The sequence below is a fragment of the Trichosurus vulpecula genome, chromosome 7 (assembly GCF_011100635.1).
Source record: "Trichosurus vulpecula isolate mTriVul1 chromosome 7, mTriVul1.pri, whole genome shotgun sequence".
NCBI lineage: Eukaryota > Metazoa > Chordata > Mammalia > Diprotodontia > Phalangeridae > Trichosurus > Trichosurus vulpecula.
In genome coordinates this window covers 60,339,375-60,362,471 of record NC_050579.1, presented here as the reverse complement: position 1 = coordinate 60,362,471, position 23,097 = coordinate 60,339,375, and the positions used below count along the sequence as shown (strand labels likewise).

Below are 23,097 nucleotides of genomic sequence, written 5' to 3'. Positions count from 1 at the left end.
GATAGGCATAGCCAATGTGCCTGGCACTCTGCCAAGGGGCTTTAATGCCCCAGGGAGGTGCCCGTTACTATGGACCTCAGAGGGGGCTTCCTGTCTTTATGAAGCTGTCCTATTCTCTCCTATCAGCCTGGGGAGCAGGCGGGAGGATTACAGGATCGTAAGGTTTTGAGCTGTAAGGGATGAAGGGCAGCTGCCAGCAGGCACACAGCCCTGACCCTAGGGCATCTCCTTGTCTTCTCTCCAGGTGATGTATTTCAGCTCCCTTTTCCCCTATGTGGTGCTGGCCTGCTTCCTGGTCCGGGGGCTGCTGCTACGGGGAGCTGTGGATGGGATCCTGCATATGTTTACTCCCAAGGTAAAGCCCCGGATGCTCCCCTGGCAGTCACACATCTGGTGACATGTATCATTGGGCACACCTGTGGCAAGAGAAACTGATCACCAACCTTACAATCAGGAAGCTCACAAAAGAAAATCCCACCAGGAATTTGCAGAACAGCCTTCTAACTGGACTGTTCAGTAAACTAAGAATTAGAAGTGCACTGGTAAATATTTAACAAGTGGCACCCCCCCCCCCAATCTATGCAAGACATGATTTTGAGTTTAACCTGCATTTTCACATTTTCTCCATTACTTCCTTAGGTCTAGACAATCAACAAAACAAAAAGTAAAGCCTTGATTTGTGGCATTTGCTGATTCCCAATGCTCCCACTGAACATTTAACTCCAACACACCCCTGCAATAACTCCCACGTAGAAAGGAGGCACTTCTGCATTTCTCATCTCATTTGGTCCTCACAGCTCCCCTGCTCGATCTGCCGGGCAAAGGATGATTATTCCTGCTTTAACAAATGAGGAAACTGAGATTTGGGTTAAGTGATTTGTCCCACAGCCAGTGAAGGGCAGAATCCCTCCCTCTACTTACTCCCAGTCACGTGTCCTCCCTTCTGCTGTCCTGCAGCTCACAACTTTCAGAAAGCTAAGAATCAAAAACCACAGATTTAGAGAATCACAAAAGTTTGGAACTGGGAGGGACCTCCAAGGTCATCCGGTCCAGCCTGGATCTGAACTGGAATCTCTTCTGGTGGTTATTCATCTCTTCTCAACTTAAAGACCTCCAGTAACTAGGAATAATGATGATAATAAAAATAGTAATAAATAACATCTTTATAGTACCTACTATAGTACCAGTGCTTCACAATTATTATCTCATTTAATCCTCACAACTGTGAGGTAAGTACTATTATATTCCTCACTTTACAGATGAGGAAACTGAGGTAAACAAGGTTTGTCAAGGGTCCTGTAGCTAGAGTGTCTAAAATTGGATCTGAACTCAGGTCTCCCGGACTTCAGTCCCAGCACCCAACCTATCACATCACCTAGCAACCTCAGTAATGAGTTTGTTCAGGCTCCTTTCCCCAAGCCAGCATTCTTATTTTGATGGAAGCTTGCTAGCTATGACTTCTCTCTCTTTTTTCACATTGTTATGGGTACTAACACCAATGAGACAATGAACATGGTGGATGGGTATTTTTATTAATAAGGTGACAATGTAGTTGCCAGGTTGTGGGGATTAAATGAGATAAAGTTGAAAGGTTACAGCATTGGATGGATGTGAAGGATTGGGGTAATTATATGGTAGAGAAGGAGCCTGTTGGTCAGGGACCACCCCTTACTGGGAAGGGCATGAGGGAGGAAATGGGGAAGGATGCCTGATTTCCTGGGTTCTGATCCTCAATCTGCTATTCCCACAATGGAATAACAAAGGAGCCTTGGGGGTTTCCCAGGTCTCCATGAAGAGTCAGGGGACAGGTTAGGCCAGCAAGGGGAGGTAGTGCTTTGGATTGGGGTAGAAGAAGGGTGACACCTGGAGAGACTGGGCTCTGTGTCATTATATCAGAGCCTCCTGATGAAGCTGGGGGAGGGGGGTTGTATATGTGGGTTGGGGTGGGGGAGGGAGGAGCGGAAACAAAACAATTAACCATTGTCTCTCCTCCCCTCTTCTTCCTTCCCCTCTTCTCTTTCTCTCTCCCTCTTTCCTTTCCTCCACTCCCTATCCTCCACCATCCAACAGCTAGACAAGATGCTGGACCCCCAGGTGTGGCGGGAGGCGGCCACTCAGGTCTTCTTTGCCTTGGGGTTGGGCTTTGGGGGCGTCATTGCCTTCTCCAGCTATAACAAACAGGATAACAACTGCCACTTTGATGCTGCCCTTGTGTCCTTCATCAATTTCTTCACCTCGGTGCTGGCCACCCTGGTCGTTTTTGCTGTGCTGGGCTTCAAGGCCAACATCATGAATGAAAAGTGTGTTGTCGAGTAGGTGACACTCCCCTTCTCCTCATAGCTTCCTCTTGGTCCCATCTTCCCTTCCTCCCTTGGGGCAGGAGGCCTGGGATAGTCACCCTTACCCTCAGGCTGTGGAAAGGGGAACAGAGGAACCCTGTTTTCCCCAGCCTCAGATTACTTAGAGAGGAAGTCAGAGACCTTCCTGTACTTGGTCCCTTTTGGGGTGAGGCCTGGGTAAGGAAACTTCCTCACTAGGGATACTGCCCCTGGGTAACTCCTTCATTCTTCCCTCACCCTCTCCACCGTCAGGAATGCCGAGAAGATCCTTGGGTACCTGAACACCAATGTCCTGAGTCATGACCTCATCCCACCCCATGTCAACTTCTCCCACCTGACTGCCCATGACTACAGTGAGATGTACAAAGTCATCATGACTGTCAAGGAAGACCGATTCCAGGAGCTGGGCCTGGACCCCTGTCTTCTGGAAGATGAACTCAATAAGGTTTGGAGACAGGGCTGTCCCTTTGCAGGGACCAGCGGCTATGATGAAAGGGTCCAGGGACAGGGGTAATAGATGTTTGGGGCACAGGAAAAAGCTTCGACAGGATCTTTGCCATTAGGGAGCTCTATGACTAATAGATGAGGTAAGACAGATATATCATCATTAACTCATTCAGCAAATATTCATAAAGCACCTACTCTGTGTTAGATGAGGACTAGTGTAGCATAACTGATAGGGGATTGACCCTGGAGTTAGTAAGACCTAGGTTCAAAGGCTGTCTCTGACACAGACTGATTGTGTGACTGTGTGTAAGTCCCTCAACTTCTCAATGCCCCAGACGGCTGTTTAGGATCTCAGGCTGGAGAGGTACTACTAATCTGCCTCTCAGCCTTGATGGGAGCCATTTCCACCGGAAATGATACTGATGAAATTAATGAAATCACGGGTCCACATTTCCAGAAATGAATATGCTAAGTACTCTGGAGAATGGAAGGGCTAGGTTCCTGCCCTCACTATCTTGTTGGGTAGAAAAAGTGGTCACACATGAAAAGTTAAATAGATATATCAGGGGAGGATGCAAGAGGGACTGAAAGGCATCCTGAAGGGGAAGGGAATAAGCATTTATTGAACACCTACTACGTGCCAGGCACTGGACTAAGTGCTTTACAAATATCAGCTCATTTGATTCTTACAACAATCATGGGAGTTGGGTGCTATTATGATACCCATTTACAGTTGTGGAAACTGAGGCACACAGAGGTTAAGTGCCTTATCCAGGGTCACACAGCTTGTGTCTGAGGCAGGATTTGAACTCAGGTCTTCCTGACTCCAGGACTAGCACTCTATCCACCTTGCCACCTAGATGTCTGTATGTGAATGTAAATGACAGAAGGTAGAAGTTCTCAGGAGGTAGAGCTTACTGCGGACTACAGGGCTCAGGGAGAGCTCCATGGAGGAAGGAGAACTTGAAATGGCCCCTAAGGATGGATAGGATTGGGAGGGACAGAGAGGAGAGAAGGGTAAAGCATTCTAAGTGGGAAGAATGTGAACAGAGGCTAGAATGGGAATGAAACGTTCAGGGGATGCATCAGTTTGTCTGGAGTAAAGAAAGGGCTCCTTTTGGAGAGTATTGGGAAATGAGGTTTCTCATGGGTTAGGGAGAGACTGGAGAAGGCATTGAATTCAAGGCTATTTGGATTTTACTCCTTGGGCCACCAAGCGCCAGCCCTTGAAGCAGTGATTGAAAGAAACATTGTAGAGAGAATAGTCAGACTGCATTGTGCCACATGGTTTGGAAAGGTGAAAGACCGGATCTGCAATTAGGTTCAAAAATTCAATGACTTACGTGCAGGATGATGGAGCCTTAGCTTGCTGTGGCTCCGATGGAAAAGGATTTGGAGGGTTTAGCTGACACAAGCTCAATGTGAATGAGCAGTGTGTCCTGGGATATTGCAGTTCCCTTGGAGTCTGCGATAATGAAACCACACCTGGAGTACTGGGCTCCATTTGAGGGACTATATAGCTTTAGAGGATCGGTAGAATGTAAGCTCTCTGAGGGCAAAGGGCACATAAAAAGTGCTTGTGTGACCCAATTGAATTGCATTGATAAGGTGGAACCCATCCCAAGGAGGATGACCAGAATGCTGATGGGATCTGGAAACCATATTTGAAACAGGCATGTAGGAGGGAGGGGGAAGACTGAGAGAGAGACAGACAAGCAGACAGAGATAAGCAGAGAGAGAGAGAGAGAGACAGAGACAGAGAGAGACAGAGACAGACACATATACAGAGACAGATAGTATGAATGCATTTATTAAGCACTTCCTGTGTACCAGGCACTGTGCTAAGCATAGGGAACACATATATAAGCAATAGGGTAGTGTCTGCCCCGCTGGAACTTGCCTTCTAACAGGGGAAAACTGCACAGAAAGGGGAGTTGGAAGGGGAGGGACTAGGGAATGTCTGTCTTCAATTCCTGAAGGATTGTCACATGGCAGAGAGAGTAGATTTTGTTCTGTGCTTCAGAAGTGGGACCCAATGGGTACAGAGAAGATTACAGCACAATGCAAGGAAGAACTTTGTAACAGAGCTGTCCAGCCATGGATTGTGCTACCCTCTGAAATAGTTTAGTCACTGAAAGTTAGTCAAGTAAAGGACTTTCATGGATGCAGAAGGGATTCCTGAACTGGGTGGGAGGTTGGTGTGCTGAGCTCAGAGCTCTTTTCTCAGTCTAAGAGTCTATGATTCTGGATTCCATGTGTATGCAGTGAATGCTCATAGCTGTATGACTGAGGGCTTGGCAGCTGGTGGCCATTAGAGGTAGTCTTGGTTGCTCACTTTATCCTGCTACACACATTCTGAATCTTGTACCTTCCTTGTCCTCCCTGTCTCCTTGGACAGTCTGTGCAGGGGACAGGCCTGGCTTTCATTGCCTTCACTGAGGCCATGACCCACTTCCCAGCCTCTCCCTTCTGGTCTGTCATGTTCTTCCTTATGCTGATCAACCTGGGCCTGGGCAGCATGATCGGGACCATGGCTGGGATCACCACACCCATCATTGATACCTTCAAGGTGCCAAAGGAAATGTTCACAGGTAAATCCTTCCCCCCTTTTTTCAGCCTTGTGTTCCTCCTCCCAGGGCACCCCTCCACCCTCCATCCTCTGTCCCGTTGCAGGAGGACAAGGGACGAACAGCTTCATTGCCAACAGTGCCCAGCCTCTTGACTTCAAGAATAGCTGCTGCTTTGCTCAGTTCATTTGTAGACAGATCACTTAGTCCCCAAGTGCCCAGAAACCCTCCAGCTGGGGTGAGCTGCTACCCTCAGGGAAACTGCTAGTCAGTAAGTCAATCAATGAGTATTTATTAAACTCCTGCTCTGTGCCAGACACTGAGTACTGAGGATACAAAGAAAGGGGGGAAAGTAGTCTCTGGTTTCAAGGAGCTCAGAGTCTAATGGGGAAGACAACATGCACACAACTATTTACAAACAAGATATGGTCAAGATAAATTGGAAATAGGTACAGAGCAAAGGGATTAAGAGAAGCTTCTTGTAGAAGGGATTTTAGCACAGACTTAAAAGAAGCCATGGAGAGCAGGAGTTGGAAATGAGAAGAGAGAATATTCCAGGCATGGGAGACATCCAGTGAAAATGCCAGGAGATGGAGTGTCCTTCAGAAGGCATAGCAAGGAGACCAGGGTCACTGAATCCCAGAGGGGAGGGTGTAAGATGTGAGAAGACTAGAATGTGAGAAGACTAGAGAGGAAGAAAGTTATGAAGGGATTTGAACACCAAATAGAGGGCTTTATATTTCAACATGGAGGTGATAGGGAGCCACTGAAGTTTTTTGAGTGACTGGGTTAGTCAGTAAAATCACTGATAGTTTAGTGGAGAATGGACTGGGGTGGAAGAGGGAAGGAAACCAACCAACAGGCTCTTGCAATAGTCCAGGCATTGGGTGATGACGAGGGTTTATACCAGGGTGGTGGCAGCATCAGAGGAGAGGAGGGAATACATATGAGAGATATTCTGAAGACAGGACTCTGCAACGGATGGGAGGTGAGAGAGTGAAGAGTTGAAGGTGACACCTATGTTGTGAACCTGGGCGACTGTTGCTAGCTGGGCTCTATCTTGATTTCCCCATCAGAACTTCAGTCTTTTGGTTGGTAAAGCTGGGTGAGCTTGGTAATAGTGTCCTCAGAGAATCTTTCTTGGGAAGTAGGAAAGAAGCTGCTGGTGAGGTCAGGGAGGTCATCAGGTGCCATTGCCACTTTTCAAGGACTTGTTTCTATGGCCAATGACCGTGTTTCCCTCCCTTCCTGATTCACTCTGTAGACTGTGGGTGTGGCTGGAATAGGGCTAGGTGGAGCCTCAGCTCTGCTTCCATTCTACCATAAGTAGCTGGCTCGCTCCCTAGACAGAGCTGGTAAGTATTTGAGCTGGGAGTTAGACCTCCTGGTTCTCTTCCCATTTCCATTAAGAACTTCGGGGTTACCCTGGGAATAACCTCCACCAACCCTTCAATCTTCTTCCAAGTTTGTATTCAAGACTTTTCCAGGTTAATGTTGGTACCCATACTCTTGCTTGATACCCAGCAAAAGCAAGGATGGCCATTACCCATGGGGCTTCCTTCTCCTTTCCCAGACTTCAGTCTTATTGCATTCCTTGGAAGGGCCATCTTGGACTGTGGTGGTGCTGATTCTTTCCTGGGAGTGAGAGGTGTTGGGGAGAGGTGGCTGGGCTGCCTCCTCTGCGGGAGCTTCCACAATCTTAGGGGTTCTGAAATCTCTGTTCTCTTTGCAGTCGGATGCTGCATCGTTGCATTTTTTGTGGGACTCCTGTTTGTCCAGCGCTCTGGGAACTACTTTGTCACCATGTTTGATGACTACTCAGCCACTCTGCCCCTCACTATCATTGTCATCCTAGAAAACATCGCTGTATCCTGGATTTATGGGACCAAGAAGTAAGGCTCTGACTTGGGTGGGGAGGGATGTTGGGGATGGGCAGGGAATGCCTTCCAAGGGTGGGAAGCCTGGGAGAGGAGAGATTCCTCCTTAGGGGCTCCTAGTCCTAGTCCTGGGAATTACAGGGGAGGCATGGAGGGTCTTTCATTTTCAGAACTGATTGCTGGAAGGCTGGTCATTGACCCCTTCCTCCTGGTACCACTCAGCTCCCTGCTTAATTTTTAGCAATAGAAGTCAGGTTATGGAATTCAATTGATTTTTTAAAAAAATGCCTATGGTTTACTGAGCCCAAGTACTTAGAAAAGGATATAAGCTAGAGTGGATGCTTCCATGCTCCTTCAGGGTAGGGAGCCTAGCCAAAGACAGGAGGCCTAGCTAAAACAACCAGAGAGTAGTTCAAAGAACAGACTTGGTATCCTGGAAAGAGCACTGGTTCTAGGTTCAGTTCAGATTCTGCCTCTGATGTTTACTATCTCGGACCCTTGCCTCCTGGGCTAGTCACTTCACTGACTCTGCTTCTGTTTCCTCATCTGTAAAAGAAGGCACTTAGGGGCAGCTAGGTGGCACAGTGAGTAGAGCACCGGCTCTGGGGTCAGGAGGACCTGAGTTCAAATCTGGCCTCAGACACTTGACACACTTACTAGCTGTGTGACCTTGGACAAGTTACTTAACCCCAATTGCCCTGCCTTTCCCTGCTCAAAAAAAAAAAAAAAGGCGCTTAGACTAGATGGCTTCCAAAGCCCCTTCCAGCTCTATGATCTATAAGCAATATTAGGAGCCTCTCATAGCCCTGAGTGCAAAGAAAATTAGAATAGAGCCAAGCAAGGGCTATGCCTCTGACCCTGCATCTAGGATAGGAAGATGGCTCTGCCTTAAAAGCCCCAGACTTGAATCTGCCTCACATCCTAACTAACTGTATGGCACTGGGTAAGTCATTTAACCTCTCCCAGGCTCAGTTTCTTCATCTGTAAAATGGCGTTAATATAAGCACCTACTTCAAAGAGTTATTGTAAGAATCCAATGAGAGCATTTATATAAAGCATTTCACAAACCTTAAAGCCCTTTATAAATGTTAGATATTATCACTCATCAGAACTTTCTCTTCTCAGTGGCTAACCTGTTCCTCCAGTCTTCCAATCAACCTCCTACCTCCCTAATTGTTATTCTGATTTGATGCTCTAGGGAAAAACACCTTCTCCTTGCTCTCTATTGTCTCCTCCCTTACTCTAATCCCTATCTAATTTAACCCGAATGCTCCCTAGTTCCTCTCACTCTCCCCCCATTCTGTGGTTCTTCAGTTGTGTCAGTTGTGTCTGACTCTTTGTGACTCCATTTAGGGTTTTTTTTGGCAAAGATACTAGAGCAATTTGTCATTTCCTTTTCCAGCTCATTTTACAGATGAGGAAACTGAGGCAAACAGGGTTAAGTGACTTGCCCAGGGTCACCCAGCTAGTAAGTGTCTGATGCCAGATTAGAATTCAGAAAGGTTAGTCTTCCTGACCCCAGGCCCATGGCTTTATCCACCGCACCCCCTCCCCACTCTAGTCCCTATCTAATTTAACCCTAATACTCCCTCAGTCTCTTTCTCCCTTTCTTTTCCACTGAATAGTTTAGAGTTTAGGGCCTTAGGCTATTGAAAATCTGTCCTCCCCTCTTGTATTCCTTTCCACCCACACACTCCCTCTCTTCAAACTAATGAAAACCTGACTTTCTCTCAGGGATGCTACAAGCCTTGAAAGCCTCTCAATTGGTGGCCAGCCCTCCTCACAGGGCCAAAAGGAAGTGTCAGCATGTTCTTTCTTTCCCACTTCCCCCTTCCAAACTATTGTCCTGATGAAACTACCCACTATCCTTTTCTGCTCCGAAGTTCATGCCAAGTGGTTATACCACCTTCTCCACATCATTTCTAAAGTCTTCTACCAACCTGCCTCAGCCATGAGGGGCCAAAAGCAGAATAGAGTGGAATCCCTCCTCCACAACTGAATGACCCCTGAATAGTCTAGTAGATTCAAATCTCATCAATGTGGGACCACCTTCCAGTGGTACCTGCTCCCTACCATTTACATTTCCTCATGCCTCATTCATGTGCTTTCATAAATCTTTTATTGCATGACCATTCAACATATTAGAGGCCTTCCTCTTGATATTTTGGCTTTGCTAGACTAGGCATGGGCGGCCAGTGGATGGAGCGCTAGGCCTAGAGTCAGGAAGACTCACCTTGATGAGTTCAAATCTGGCTCCAGATACTAGCTGTGTGACCCTGGGCAAGTCATGTAACCATTTGCCTCAGTTTCCTCATCTGTAAAGTGAGCTGGAGAAGGAAATGGCAAACCACTCTACTATCTCTGCCAAGAAAACTCCAAATGGGGCCACAAAGAGTCAGATATGACTGAAAAACAACTGAATAACTGAAAGAGAAGGCATTGCTATATAAGTCGGCCAAGTGCAATGGAGAACTTGGCCTGCCTAGCTGTTACCCCGAGTCCTCCCCAACATAACTAGCTTGCCTCCTTTTCTGATTATAAATCTCATAAGGTCATAAATTTAGAGCTGGAAGGGGTCTTAGGGTCCATGTAGTCCAACTCACTCATTTTATGGGTGAGGAAACTGAAGCCCAGACAGGCAAAGTAATTTGCCCAAAGTAACATTGGTACTAAGTGATGGAGCCAGAATTTGAACCGAGATTGTCTGACTTTTAAGTTTCTTTCCATTACACCTTGCTTTCTTACTCTTGGATGATGGCATTTATGCCCCTCCTTGTACACAAGTCTTCATCAGTAATGTTGCAGCCCATTTACATCCACCATATATCTCTCTATTGCTCTTTGGGTCACCCATGATTTTGATTCTTCAGAGATTACATTGTTCCATGATTTACAGTTCTACGGGATCATTAAAAGAATAGAAGGACAGAAAGCAGATTTTAAGGGTAGAGTGGATTTCATTGGTATAAGGAACTCAAATGAGGAAGCGCCCTCTGCTGATGAAGATCAGAACCTTCCCTTCAACTTCTAGTCTTACAGAGTAGCTTGGGGCACAGAGAAGTTAAGTATCTTGCCCAGGGTCACACAGGCAAGAGGAAAGACTTGAACCCAGGTCTTCCTCACTCCAAAGTCAGCTCTCTATCCAATCCACCATGCTCGTGCTGGAAGAATATTCATGTTTTAAAAGATGGGTTATTATTTCAGGAAGCAACTTGGGATCAAAATAAGTGATGTGCTACTTCCCAAATGTTATAGTCTGCTTTCTTCCTCCCACTCAATTCCTGGCCCAGTTCTCTGTAGTCTCTGTCCAAGATACTGGTAGAATCAGCTCAACGGAATCCATATCATAGTCCAATTAGATGCTAATCAAGAAATTACTGGCATGGTGGCTATGGAAATATTGAGCAAGGAATGAACACAAGAGCTCCTGGGGAAGTTGTAACTGATCAGACTTGAGAGGTGAAGGAAGAAGAGAGAATAATAGATAGTATCTACATTTTGAAGATGGGATATTGAGTAATGGTAGTGCCACTGATGGAAATAGTGAAGTTATAGAAGAGTATATTTAGGAGAAAGACTGGTAAGCTTGGTTTTGGACACATTGGATTTGATATGCTTGAGACATCCAGGTAGAGATGTCTTATAAAAAATTAGATATTTGAGAAGTCAGGGATGGAGATTTATAGATTTCTGCAATGTGGGATATAGCATGGAGAAAACCAGTATTGCATTTAGAGGAAGAAGAACCAGGTTTGACCCCAACAGTTATGGACTTTGTAATGAGTCATATAAACTCTGAATTTCAGTTTCCTCAACCAAAAATGAGAGAATATTTATACAACCTTCCTTGCAGAGTTGTGAGAGAAACAATTTTTCATCCTTAAAGCTCCATAGAAAAGTTCTTGTTATTACATGGTGGTGATAGTTGAAGATTGGCAAGTATAGAGAACCTTGTCCGCTCTCCCCGAATCCCCTTAGGAAATCCTTTCTTATGTCAAATCTAAATCGTCCTCCCAGCAATTTCCATCTATTGGGATCAAGCAGAACAGAGTGTAATCCTGCCTTCATATAAGAGCCCCATAGAAGAAAGTACACTGGTCTTGGAGTCAAGGGAGACCTGGGTTTGAATCCTGCCTCTGACATTTACTAGTTGTATGACCAAAAGGCACATTCTAGCACTCCCACTATACTTGTACCCTCCTCTGGCCCCCACTCTAGTTCGTCAATGTTCTTCCATACCTTAGAGTACCTTCCTAAAATACAATGCTCTAAACTAAACATTTAAAGATGGGCCTCAGTTTATTCATCTGTAAAATGGAAAAATACTACTTGAAGTAATCAAATATTTGTTAAGCACCTACTGTGTGCCAGGCACTGTGCTGGGCTCTGCCACTTAGGGTTGTTCTAAATAAGGAAAGAATGTTGTGAACCTTAGGGCATTCTCTAAGTGTGAGAACAATTTGGCAAAGTAGGTATGGTCTCACTAGTTTTGGGTGCTGTGGGACTATCTCCTCCCTTGTTCTGGATCCTATATAGTCTTCCATATTTAAGGTTTACAAAACTCCTGTCTTGCCTGTGTGGTTCCACTCTAGTCCAGGCACACTCTCTTGTCAAGTCCTGTTGTTTCCTGTTGTAACATCTTTCAAATGAGCCCCCTCCTCTCCTCTGACACTGCCATTACCTTGATGCAAACCCTCATTGCCTCACCCTGGACTGTTGCAATGATGGCTGCTCTGCCTGCCTTAAGTCTCTCCCCACTGCAGTACATCCTTCAATCAGCTGCCAAATTGATCTTCCTAAAGCACAGATTGGACCATGTCACCCTCCCCATTCAATAAACTCCAGTGTCTCCCTATTGCCTCCAAGATCAAATATAAAACCCCCTAGCTTTTAAAGTCCTTCACAGCCTGGTCCCTTCCTAACTTTCCAGTCTTCTTATGCCTTCCTTACTCTCCCTCAACATACTTTACAATCTAGGGATACTGACTTCCTTACTATTCCTCCCCCAAAACACTCCTGATTCTGAGCTTTTTTACTGGGTTGTCCCAAATCCATGGAATGTTCTCCCTCCTCATCATCACCTCCCAGCACCCTTCAAATCTTAAAGTCCCCCCTTCTACAAGAAGCTGAAAGTTCTCCCAGTCCTCAGTCTTAGTGCCTTCCCTCTGAGACTACCCTCAATTCAGCTTCTCTCTCTCTCATTTGTATATAGTATTTGCATGTTGTCTCCCCTATTAGATTGTGAGCTCTTTGGGAGAAAGCACTGTCTTTTGCCTGTTTTTGTGTCCCCAGTGATTTAGCACAGTGCCTGACACTAAAGTGACTTCCTCAGAGGTCGTGTCAGAGCCAGGACCTCCCTGACTCTGAGTAAAGGCTCTCTCCCCTGCAAAATGCTTCTTGCCCATTACTTCTGTTAATGCAGCCTTATTGTTGGCTCATGTTGAACTCGTAGCCTGCTAAGACTCATCCAGGTCCTACGTAAATATTTGTCTAATTGAACCTGGGAGGCTCTGGGGAAGCTGTACTTTTCACGCTTCTACAGCAGAGGGCATCTGAGACTGTACAAACTTGATCGCAGGTTTCAAGCTAGAAGAGACCTTAGAAACAATCTGGTCCAAGCCTCTTGTTTTGTAGATGTTCACATGTTTGCCCACTGTTCGCATGTCATCTCTCCCAATAGGCTGAGAGATTTTTGAGAGGGACTATATTTTGCCTGTCTTTGGAGGACTTTAGAACCCCAGCAGGTTAGCATAGTACCTGACACACAGTAGGTGCTTAACAAACATTTATTAAGACTAAGAGCTTAACCCAGTTGTCTGAAGTCACACAGATTGCAAATGTCAAAACCCAGAGCCTCTTACTGAGAACCTCTGTCTCCAAATCTCCCATACCTTTTCCAGTCTACATTCTACTACTGAATCCCCTTCTTATGACTGGGGAAGGGCAGGCATCAGCACCTGCTTGGGGTTAGGGAGGTATAAGTAGATGCAATCTTATGATAATGATCTGTCATTACTGGGTAGAGTATAGAGCATACATTGGAAGAAGAGGGAGGACCTCGATGGGTTCCAGTTTCACTGGGAATGAAGAAGTAGGTTCTCAGACTTTTTTGTAGGGTGACTCCAGAGATCATGAATGCAGAGTCAGCTTTAGGCAGAAAGCCAGTATCTTGTCAGGTCTAGAAGGAATCTAGAGATCATTTAGACTCACCTCCCTCATTTAACCAGCAGAGGTACTTATTGGGCTCCAGAGATCATGCACAAATACCTAGCGACAGTTCTGGAACTCAATCCCAGATTTCATAACTCAATCTAGATTTTTTTTTGGTGGGGGAGATTTGACAAAAACTGTGATCTTATCCATTTAGGTAGCTCCCAGGGAGGAAACTTCCTCCACTGACACAGATGACTACCTGCTATACAACTAGTCTTTGAATAGACTGGGGGCAGGGGGCACAAGGAGAGGTTAAATGACTTGCCCGAGGCCACAGAGCTAGTATACATCAGGTGGAGGACTTGAAATCAGATCTTCATGATTCCGAGGCCAGCTCTGTGTCTCAGATGCCTCTCAGGTCTACCTAGGGTTACTCAAATCAAAACTTTTTTAAAGACATAACATGGAATATCACCAAGAGTGCCCCAAGTGAATCAGGACAAGCTGATGAGCATTTATTAAGAACTTACTACGTGCCAGGCACTTTGCTGAGCACTAGGGATACAAAGAAAGGCAAAATATAGTCCCTATTTCCAAGGAGCTCAGTCTAATGAAGGAGATAATATGTAAACAACTATGTGCAGACAAGCTATATACAGGATCAATTTGGGGGAGGGGAGCCTCAAAGGAAGGTACAAGGATTGAAAAGGACTAGAAAAGGCTTCCTGTAGAATATGGGATTTTAGCTGGGACTTAGAGGAAGCAAGAGAAGTAATGAGGCAGAGATGAGGGAGGAGAGAATTCCAGGCATGAGGGACGGCCAACGAAAAATCAGAGTTGGAAGGTGGAGTGTTCAAGGAATAGCAAGAAAGCCAATGTGCCCAGATCACAGAATATATGGAGGAAAGGAAGGTATAAGAAGACTGGAAAGGTGGGAATGGACTGGGTTTCAAATGCCAAACAGAGGGTTTTAGATTTGATCTTAGTAGTAAAGGCAGTCTCTGGAGTTCATTGAAAGGGAGGGTAGTTGGTCAGACCTGTGCTGATCACTTTGGCAGATGGAGTGGAGAAAGACTTAAGGCACCAAGACCAATCATACCAAGCAATTGGTGAAGCATGGGGTGATGAGGACCTGCAGGGTGGTAACAGTGATGAGGGCGGTAACAGTGTCAGAGGAGAGAAAAGGGTGTACACGAAGTAGAATCATAACAAAAGTAGAATCAACAGGACTTGGCAAGAGATTGGATGTTGGAAGTCAGAACAAGTGAAGAGTCAAAGATGACAGCTGGTTGCAAACTGGGGTAACAGGAAGGATGGTGGGGCCCTCCATAGTAAGGGGGACGTTAGGAAGAGAGGGAGCTTTGGGGGAAGTTTGAGTTTAGTTTTGGAGATGCTGAGTTTAGAATGCCTCTGGGACATCGAGTTCGAGATCCAGTCCAATATTCATTTGGAGATATGAGACTGGACATTAACCAATATCAGCACACTCCTTAGAATATAGCATAGCACAAATACTAAAAAACACTAGCCCACTGTAGAGCCGGACAGAAATCCTTATTGTCAGTTGGCTTCTGTGATAAACCATTGACCAAACTAGTGCAGGCCTGGCTGGTGGACAACCCTTGCTGATTCCTGTGTAGTAATCTCTTTCCATTATACTGCACTGCCCTCCTTCTCCACTAGACTGTAAGCTCCCTAACAGTGAAGACTGTATCTTACTTATCTTTATCTCTACCCCAGAACAGAGCATAATACCTTTTGTGGGTTTTTTTTTGGTAAAGTTCTGGTTTTGGTCCAGACCTATAGTTTCATCAGTGTGGGGAGCCACCAGTCCTTTCACCAATGCAGATCTGCACCTGGCCATGACTTACGGTCTTAGAGACTTGCTTGGGGTGGGGGTATGGGAAGGTGCCACCAAGAGGGTAAGTGACTTGCTCTTGGTATATATCAAAGGCAGAACATCAGCCTGGATCTTCTTGACTCCAGTGCTGATTCTTTATCTACCACACCACAATGCTTATCACCTTGTGCATGAGATGCAATTAATAAATGTGGACAGAAAAAAGGAACAAAGGAAAGAATCTAGATTGTCAATCTGTACTCTTGCTCACCCCACATATCACAAGCAATGTCTGAGTCTTGTCATTTCTTCCTCCACAACATTTCTCACATCAGTCTCTTTCTACTCATGTCACAATCACCCAAGGGTGCGCTTGAGTCCACTAAGGCTAGAGAGCTGGTTGTTAAAATTTCAGTGCGAATGTTTAAATCTCTCCTACAAACCAGGGCCTGATTTATTGGTTTTGCTGGTTTCTAGATTTAAAAAAATGATGGAGAAAAGAGTAATAATGCAGATCAAACAATGTATTGTATGTGGGTATTTTCCCTCCTTTCCCCTCCCCACAGCTAGTGGTTAAACATTTACCCTACAATCACCCTAGTTCAGGCCCCCATCACCTCTCACTTTAATTATTATTCTGGTTTCCTAATTTGTGTCCCTGCTTCCATTCTCTCCCCCTCTCCTATCCATCCTCCATAAAATTCACTGTTATATTCCTAAAGTACAGGTCTGACCACTCTCCTGCTTGGAAAATTCCAGTGGTCTCCACTAGCTCTAGGAACAAATCTACACTTCCTTGTTTGGCATTTAAAGACCTTCACCACCATATGGCTCCAACCTACCTTGCCAGGCTTATTATACATTAGTGCTCTTTATACACCCTATAGTCCAGCTAAACCAGCCACCTTGATCTTCTTCAAACATAACCCTTTGTCTTTTGTCTATGAGTCTTTGTACAGACTCTGTCCCCATTACCTCAAAGGCCCTCCCTCCTCCCATCTGCCTAGTAGAATCCCTGTGTGTCTTCAAAGCTCAGCCCAAATGTCACCTCCTACACAAGGCCTTTACAAATTCTCCTAAACTTCTAGTGCCTTCCTACCCCAAGATTACTTTGTATTTCTTTGGGTATATCTTGGATATACTTACAAGTGTACATTGTTTTTCCCTTGGTTAGAAAGTAAGCTTTTTGAGGGCAAGAACTATTTCACTTTTGTCTTTGTAACTCCATCACAACATAATATAATACAATAAATATTTATTTATCACATACTATAGGCCAGGCACTGAGCTAAGCTCTGGGAATATTATAACAAGAAAAGGAAAGACAGGTCTTGCCCTCGAGGAGCTTATAGTCTAATGGAGGAACCCATCAGACAAAAGGAAGCTAAAAGGTGGGGTGGGGGGGGGAAGGAAGCACTCAGTGTTGGGGTCAGGGTAGAATCCAAAGAGTACAGCTGTTGGGAAATGAAGAGTTCATTGGGCTTCTGAGCCCTCTTTATTTGGAGGGTTTGGGAGAAGTGTTTTACTTCTTCCAGCCCTCCAGTCAGAGGCGCAGAGGCTACTTCGAGTCCTGATGAGCATGAGAACTAGAGCTGAAGCAATCTATGGGATGATGAGCTTTTCCTGGGGGCCGTCATGATGACGGTGGAATAGAATTCAAAGCTGGTGGCAAATGAGGAGGTGGCTGGGCTTCTTTCTCCTCCTTCTACGGAAGCTAGATGTGTAGCACCTAGTACACAGTGAGTACTTAATAAGTTCTTGATGATTTGTTGTTGAAGAATGGAAGACTTACCATATTATTACATATTGTGTATTGTGCATTAGAGGCAGCTAGGCGGCTCAGTGGGCAGCTAGATGGCAAAGTGGATAGAATGACGGACCTGGAGTTGGGAAGACTCATCTTCCTGAGCTCAAATCCAGCCTCACACAGTTACTAGCTGGGTGACCCTGGGAAAGTCACTTAACCCCATTTGCCTCAGTTTCTTTATCTATCAAATGAAGTGGAGGAGAAAATGGCAAACCACTCCAGTATCTTTGCCAAGAAAACCCAAATGGGGTCAGGAAGAGTTAGACATGACTGAAACCACTGAACAACAACTAACAAAAGGTGGTTCAGTGGATAGAGCACTGGGCCAAGAGTCAGGAAGATCTGAGTTCAAATTTGGCTTCAGACACAATATCTGTATAACCCTGGGTAAGTCACTTAAAGGCTGCCTGACCCAGTTTTCTTATTGATAAAATGGGGATAATAATAGCTAATACCCATCATCTAGAAGGTTGTTGTAAAGACAACATGACATAATACTTGTAAATATTTTGCAAACTTAAAAGCATGGCATAAATGCTGCTGTTGTTACTATTGTGGATAGAATTCTGAGCTGAGAATATGAATGGAGAGCAAAGAAATACTCTGGAAGAATTTTCCGCGTCCCTAAGAATCAAAGTATTCACTCTCCCTGCCCTCGCCCCTTCCAGCTCTAGATAGAAGATCCTAATCCTACGCATCCTAGAAATCCCAGTTCAAATGCCACCTCTCCTTTCCTGATTCATCTGCTTGTAAATAATTGTAGCTCTTGGTTTTCATCTCTCTTAAACATTTATTATGCCCTATTCTTAATTCAGGTGTTTTGTATTGGTATCATATACTGTTAGATTGTAAGCTCCCTAAGGCAGGAACTGTGTCTGAACTCCACTCTGTCTTCGAGAGTATAGTGCTCTGCACCTGGTGGGGGCTTAATCAGTGGCTACTGAACTGAATTAAACTTTGATGTGTGAATGTTTATCGAGGGCCATATCAACAGGCATAAATTGATGGAGTACAAAGAGAGCTAGCTCTGACTTCAGGGCATTTGGGTTCGAATTCTGGCTCTGTCCTTTATTGCCTGTGGGTCATAATGTTGAGGTTTAGAATGTTGAGTTTTAGGGGTACTCAGGACCTGGGGTATTTTGGAAATACCGACACGCTGGGTCTTGCCCAAATGAATTAGACCCACACCTTCTTTCAGCCAAAGTAAAACAAAGTTTATTAAAGATTCACCAAATTGGGTAGACTTAAGGAATCTGAGCCTTTGTGATGCTTGTATTGACAAGTGGGCCAGATAGTCATTTCACTTCTCTGAGCCTCAGTTTCCTCCTTTGTCAAACAAGAACATTAGATGAGATGATTTCTGAAGTTCCTTCCTGCTCCGACATTCATTCTTTGAACCTGGGAATATGTGATTTTTATGGTTGATCAGGGTAGAGGAGAGAGCAGAAAGGGATGGAGTTGCTTCCTACCTCCTAGGAGTAGGGAGGAACTAACCGAGAAAGCTTCTTGCCAATGATGAGTTTGGAGCCAGGCAGATGTGAGGGGTAGAGGTGGGGGAGAATGTTCCTTGTTCCTCAGCAATGTCATGAAGAATGCCCTCTCATGCCCTTTGTGGGCTCTGGGCTGGTGGTGGCACAGTCGCCCCATCTCCTCCTGTCCTCTCTGTTTTCTTCCCTTGCCAGGTTCATGCAGGAGCTGACAGAGATGCTGGGCTTCCGACCCTACCAATTCTATTTCTACATGTGGAAATATGTGTCCCCCCTGTGCATGGCCATTCTCACCACTGCCAGCATTATCCAGCTGGGTGTTACCCCACCAGGCTATAGTGCCTGGATCAAGGAGGAGGTGAGGAGAGACCAGGTCACCTTTCCCCAAGCCTCCCTGTGCTATGGGGTTCCCTGTTCCAAAGGGCAGGGTCACAATGGTGCCATTGGAGCCTTCCTGAGTCGCTATCATCTCTCAGACTGTTATTTGTTCTCAGTAGGAAATTAATGCTCCCCTTTGGATCTGGGGAAGCAGGCTTGCAGAGGCCGTATTAGTCAACCATCATGACTAAGCAAAGTTTGGCAGTGGAACCAAAGCTAGACTCTAGGTCTCTTGATTCCTGGTCCACTCTACAGGGTGTTTCTAAAGTCTGGAAACATAGGCAAAAATGCATGTTTTCAAGAAATGAAATGAATGAAATTTTCAACATTTTATTTAATTGGAATATTAACAAATAACATCTTCAATATGATTTCCATCATTTGTGATGCAAAGGTCGATGTGCTTTGCAAGATTCACATGAACTCGATGCAATAACTCCACATTGCCGTCAATTTTAGAACATTCACTCTTTATGCATTTATGCGTTCAATCAAGTGTGTTGCATCCGTGATTTTCATTGTGTATACCTTCTCCCTTAGCATACCCCAGAAAAAGAAGTCAAGGGGGCTAAGGTCTGTCAATATTCCAAATATTTCAAAATATATGTTTTTGTCCACGTGTCCAGACTTTAGGGACGCCCTGTACTATGTTGCCTCTTATGTGCCATTTAAGAGTGCTGGTTCTGGAGTCAGAGAACCTGTGTTCAAATGATGACTATGATTGCCTAGTTTTGTTTTGGTTTTTTTTTTGAGAGTTTTTCAACTTTTATTTATAAGAAAGATGATACTTCATTCAGGTGGCCAACTTAAAAAAAATTTTTTTTGTCACCCATTTACCTTTCCTTTCAGTTATATTTTTCAATGTTGGCTCTTATAAAAAGAAAAGAAAAGAAAAGAAAAGAAACCTAATTTTTTGTAAAGGTTACAACCAGGAGCAAATATCTTTTCCTTTCAGGGCAAAAGAAGAGAGGGCAGGAAGAGGGAAAGGGATGGGGCAAGTGAGGTTAAAATCATGACATATAAAGATTTGTTGCTCAAATTCAGAATAATAATTGAATAATTCTTTGTTATTTCGTATGTATCTGGGAATGGAATAGAGACATGTCCTGATCCTCTCAGGTAGAGGTAGAATTCCAGCATTTGGTAGAACATTCCAAGAGAGGGTTAAAGTAATATTTCTATTTCCTTTGAGACCATTTCCATCGTCAAAGAAAAAATATTTTGATTTCATATCTCTCAGCAGCAGCTTCAGATTATCACCTCTCAGAATAATCTTGTCCCAGAGGACAGCCTGGTTCAGAGCATTATTTTTGTTGAATATTCTGCTGGTAAATATAGAAACAGTGACTTTACATTCCAATCAAATATATTCTCTAGATCAGCAGTTACATCAAATGTAATGAATCCCAGATCACTTCATTCTCTAGGTCCAGTGACATCTTCTGCATTTTGTCTTTTTTAAGCAAGTCACTTATTTTCCATGGGTCTCAGTCTCCTTATGTATAAAATGATGGGGTTGGATTTGGTGGCCTTTGAGACGCCTTCCAGTTCTAGAACTATGATTCCATGCCAGGCAGTGTTATCTGTCTCTTCAATACTGTGGCATGGAAGGGCATGCACGAGGAAAGAAAGATAGCCTTGTTCCTTTGGGGTGCCTAGAGCCTAGATGAATTGGTGAGGAGGGTCAGAGAGAGACCATTCCTATAGCCTAGAGAGAGAACCAGACAAGGGTGACCATATGCTAATGCTTTTACTTAGTATGCCCTCCCCTTACTTCCTCTCTCAGGCTGCAGAACGGTACCTCTATTTCCCCAACTGGGCCATGGCCATCCTGATCACTCTCATTGTTCTGGCCATTCTGCCCATCCCTGTGGTCTTCATCCTCCGCCAGTTCCACCTGCTGTCAGATGGCTCCAATACCCTGTCTGTGTCTTACAAGAAGGGCCGGATGATGAAGGACATCTCCAACTTGGAGGAAAACGATGAAACCCGCTTCATCCTGAGCAAGATGCCCAGCGAGACTCCCTCTCCGATGCCCACCCATCGCTCCTACCTTGGCCCAGGAAGTACATCCCCCCTGGAGATGAGTAGTGCCCCGAATGGACGCTATGGGAGTGGATACCTGCTGGCCAGCACCCCTGAATCTGAGCTGTGACCACTGTCACTCTACTTCTCACCCTCCTTCCCTCACCTGCCTCTCTGGTCTACCCTCCTACTGCCCATATTCCTGATTGGTGGTGGTACCATTCCCAGTTCAACTGGCCACTGGATTCTCAGAGCCACCACCTTGCCTCTTAGAATCATTCCTGGAACCTTGCTTGGTGTAAGGAACAAGGGGTTGGGAACATGTTCCCTTCCCCACTCTCCCCATCTTTGCCTATCTCTCTAACTCCATCTGGCCCCCTTCATTCCCTCTAGCCAAATTACAATCCCTAGGAGGTGCCATCCCAATAGTTTAGGTGCTGTGGTGGCTGTGTCAGAGATGACTCAGGAATCTGGATTCCCAGCCCAGCAGCTCTTCCAGGTGAATCCTGAGGCATCCCTTTCCCAGTTTTTGGCCACCTATGGTTGTCTCTCTCCTTTGGTGTTTTCTTGCTCCTTATCTGGACAGAGTTTGATGAGGCAGTGACTCCATTAAGACCCGAGGTTCCTTTCTTGGGACCAGCAGGTTACACTGTTGATGATCTGGGGGGATGCTCCCCAATAGGCACAAGCCATGGGGTGGGCTAAAAGTCTGTCTTTAGGCCTAGTACTTGGCAACCACTGGGAGGCCTCCAAGGGTCTCTGTTCTATGAGAGAGACTGGGGAAATGGCCTCTGGAGTCTCAGGTAGTTGGTGCCTGATCCTGGTGGGGAGAGGGAGGGAGTGGGGATTGATGATTAATGGACTTCAATGCTGTGTCTAAGATCCAGATGCAATGTTCATGCCACTGCCCTAAGGTCTCACTCAGGGACCAGTATAAGGTCTCCCCTTAGCTGTGGGAGAGAAGATGGAAGGTAAACTGTTATAGGAAGCTGCTTTTACCATATGTGTATATACATGAACACATCTGTTCTGCCATCTGTCTCCTCATGTCTGTGAGAATAACCCTGACTGAGGCCAGGTCAGGGTCTCAGCTTGGGATGCTTTGCTTAGCCCTGTGATGTATGGCTGTTAGCTCTGAGTTGAGCCTGAGGGCAGTGGCCGCTGATTCTCTCCAGTTCTGGGAGCAAGGACAATTGGGAGTGAGGTGAGGTGGGGGCAGAGGGCTGCTCCCAAACTTGTTTTCAGAAGCACACAATTTCCCCCTCTCCTACCCTTCCCACCCCATTGTTCCAGGCGGGGGACAGTCCTTCTCTCCACTGGCAGCTACTCCCTCCAGAGCAGGAGGGCCCTGGGATGTGAGGGATTCTCTGTGCTCTTAGGAGTGTAGGGGGTCTCTGGCCCGGGATCTGCCTTGCCCATGGTTGATTTATTAGGCACAAGGTGGAGAAGTCCTAGGTTCTGGGGTAAAGAGTTTCAATTCACTGCCTCCTCAGCCCTGGTGGCTACTCCCACCCTGCACAATCCCTGTGGCAACTCCCTGCAGTGATCGCCACCCCCCCCCACTCCCACCCTACCCCCATCACTCCACTGTCACCAGCCTCCTCTCAACCTCTCACAGAACTCCTCCCCTCTTCCTCCTCTGCTCCCCTTTCCTACTTTAGAACCACTCCCAAGCCTCTCAGGTCCCATCTTATGGGGAACTTAACAGAACCCTGCTGCTTCAGGGGACCGTGGACCCTGCCCTGATGAGTCACTGAATGAGTGAGTTCCTTTAGATCAGTGACTCAGAAAACAGAACTCACACTCAGTTCCCCTGACAACTCATCTGGGATTCTTTTTGCAACATCATGCCCAGTATTCTCATCCAGACTCGCCTGGTTGAGGGCTAGCTGCCCCCAGGAGGAGTCAGGATTTCTGAGCACAAACATAGACGCACAGGACCTGCGTTCCAAATCCTGATTCTGAGGCTTGCTACCCATGTATATCATCTGTAAAACAAGCAGATTGGACTATATGACCTCTAAGGTCCTTTCCTGCTCTCAATCCTGTGATGGAGGTGGGGAGAAGGGATCCTGGGAGTTGTGCAAATGTGCTTCAGAGTTGAAATGAGAACTGAGTATCTGATGAATGAATTAACAAATGAATGAATGAATTGCCCCCAAACTTTCCCTGGCTTA

The 23,097-nt window shown here is 45.6% G+C and overlaps 1 protein-coding gene across 1 annotated transcript in view; it reads left to right on the top strand.

Annotated features, from left to right (window-relative positions):
• Nucleotides 1-22,897, top strand: part of SLC6A17 (solute carrier family 6 member 17) — a 37,484-nt gene extending 14,587 nt beyond the window's left edge. Inside the window, exons 5-11 of the mRNA XM_036769363.1 lie at nt 245-355; nt 2,071-2,312; nt 2,592-2,784; nt 5,185-5,377; nt 7,086-7,245; nt 18,713-18,875; nt 20,682-22,897. Of these exons, the coding sequence (XP_036625258.1) occupies nt 245-355; nt 2,071-2,312; nt 2,592-2,784; nt 5,185-5,377; nt 7,086-7,245; nt 18,713-18,875; nt 20,682-21,050 (1,431 nt within the window). The 3' untranslated portion in view covers nt 21,051-22,897. The remainder of the gene's footprint in view (nt 1-244; nt 356-2,070; nt 2,313-2,591; nt 2,785-5,184; nt 5,378-7,085; nt 7,246-18,712; nt 18,876-20,681) is intronic.
• Nucleotides 22,898-23,097: the final 200 nt, after the last annotated feature.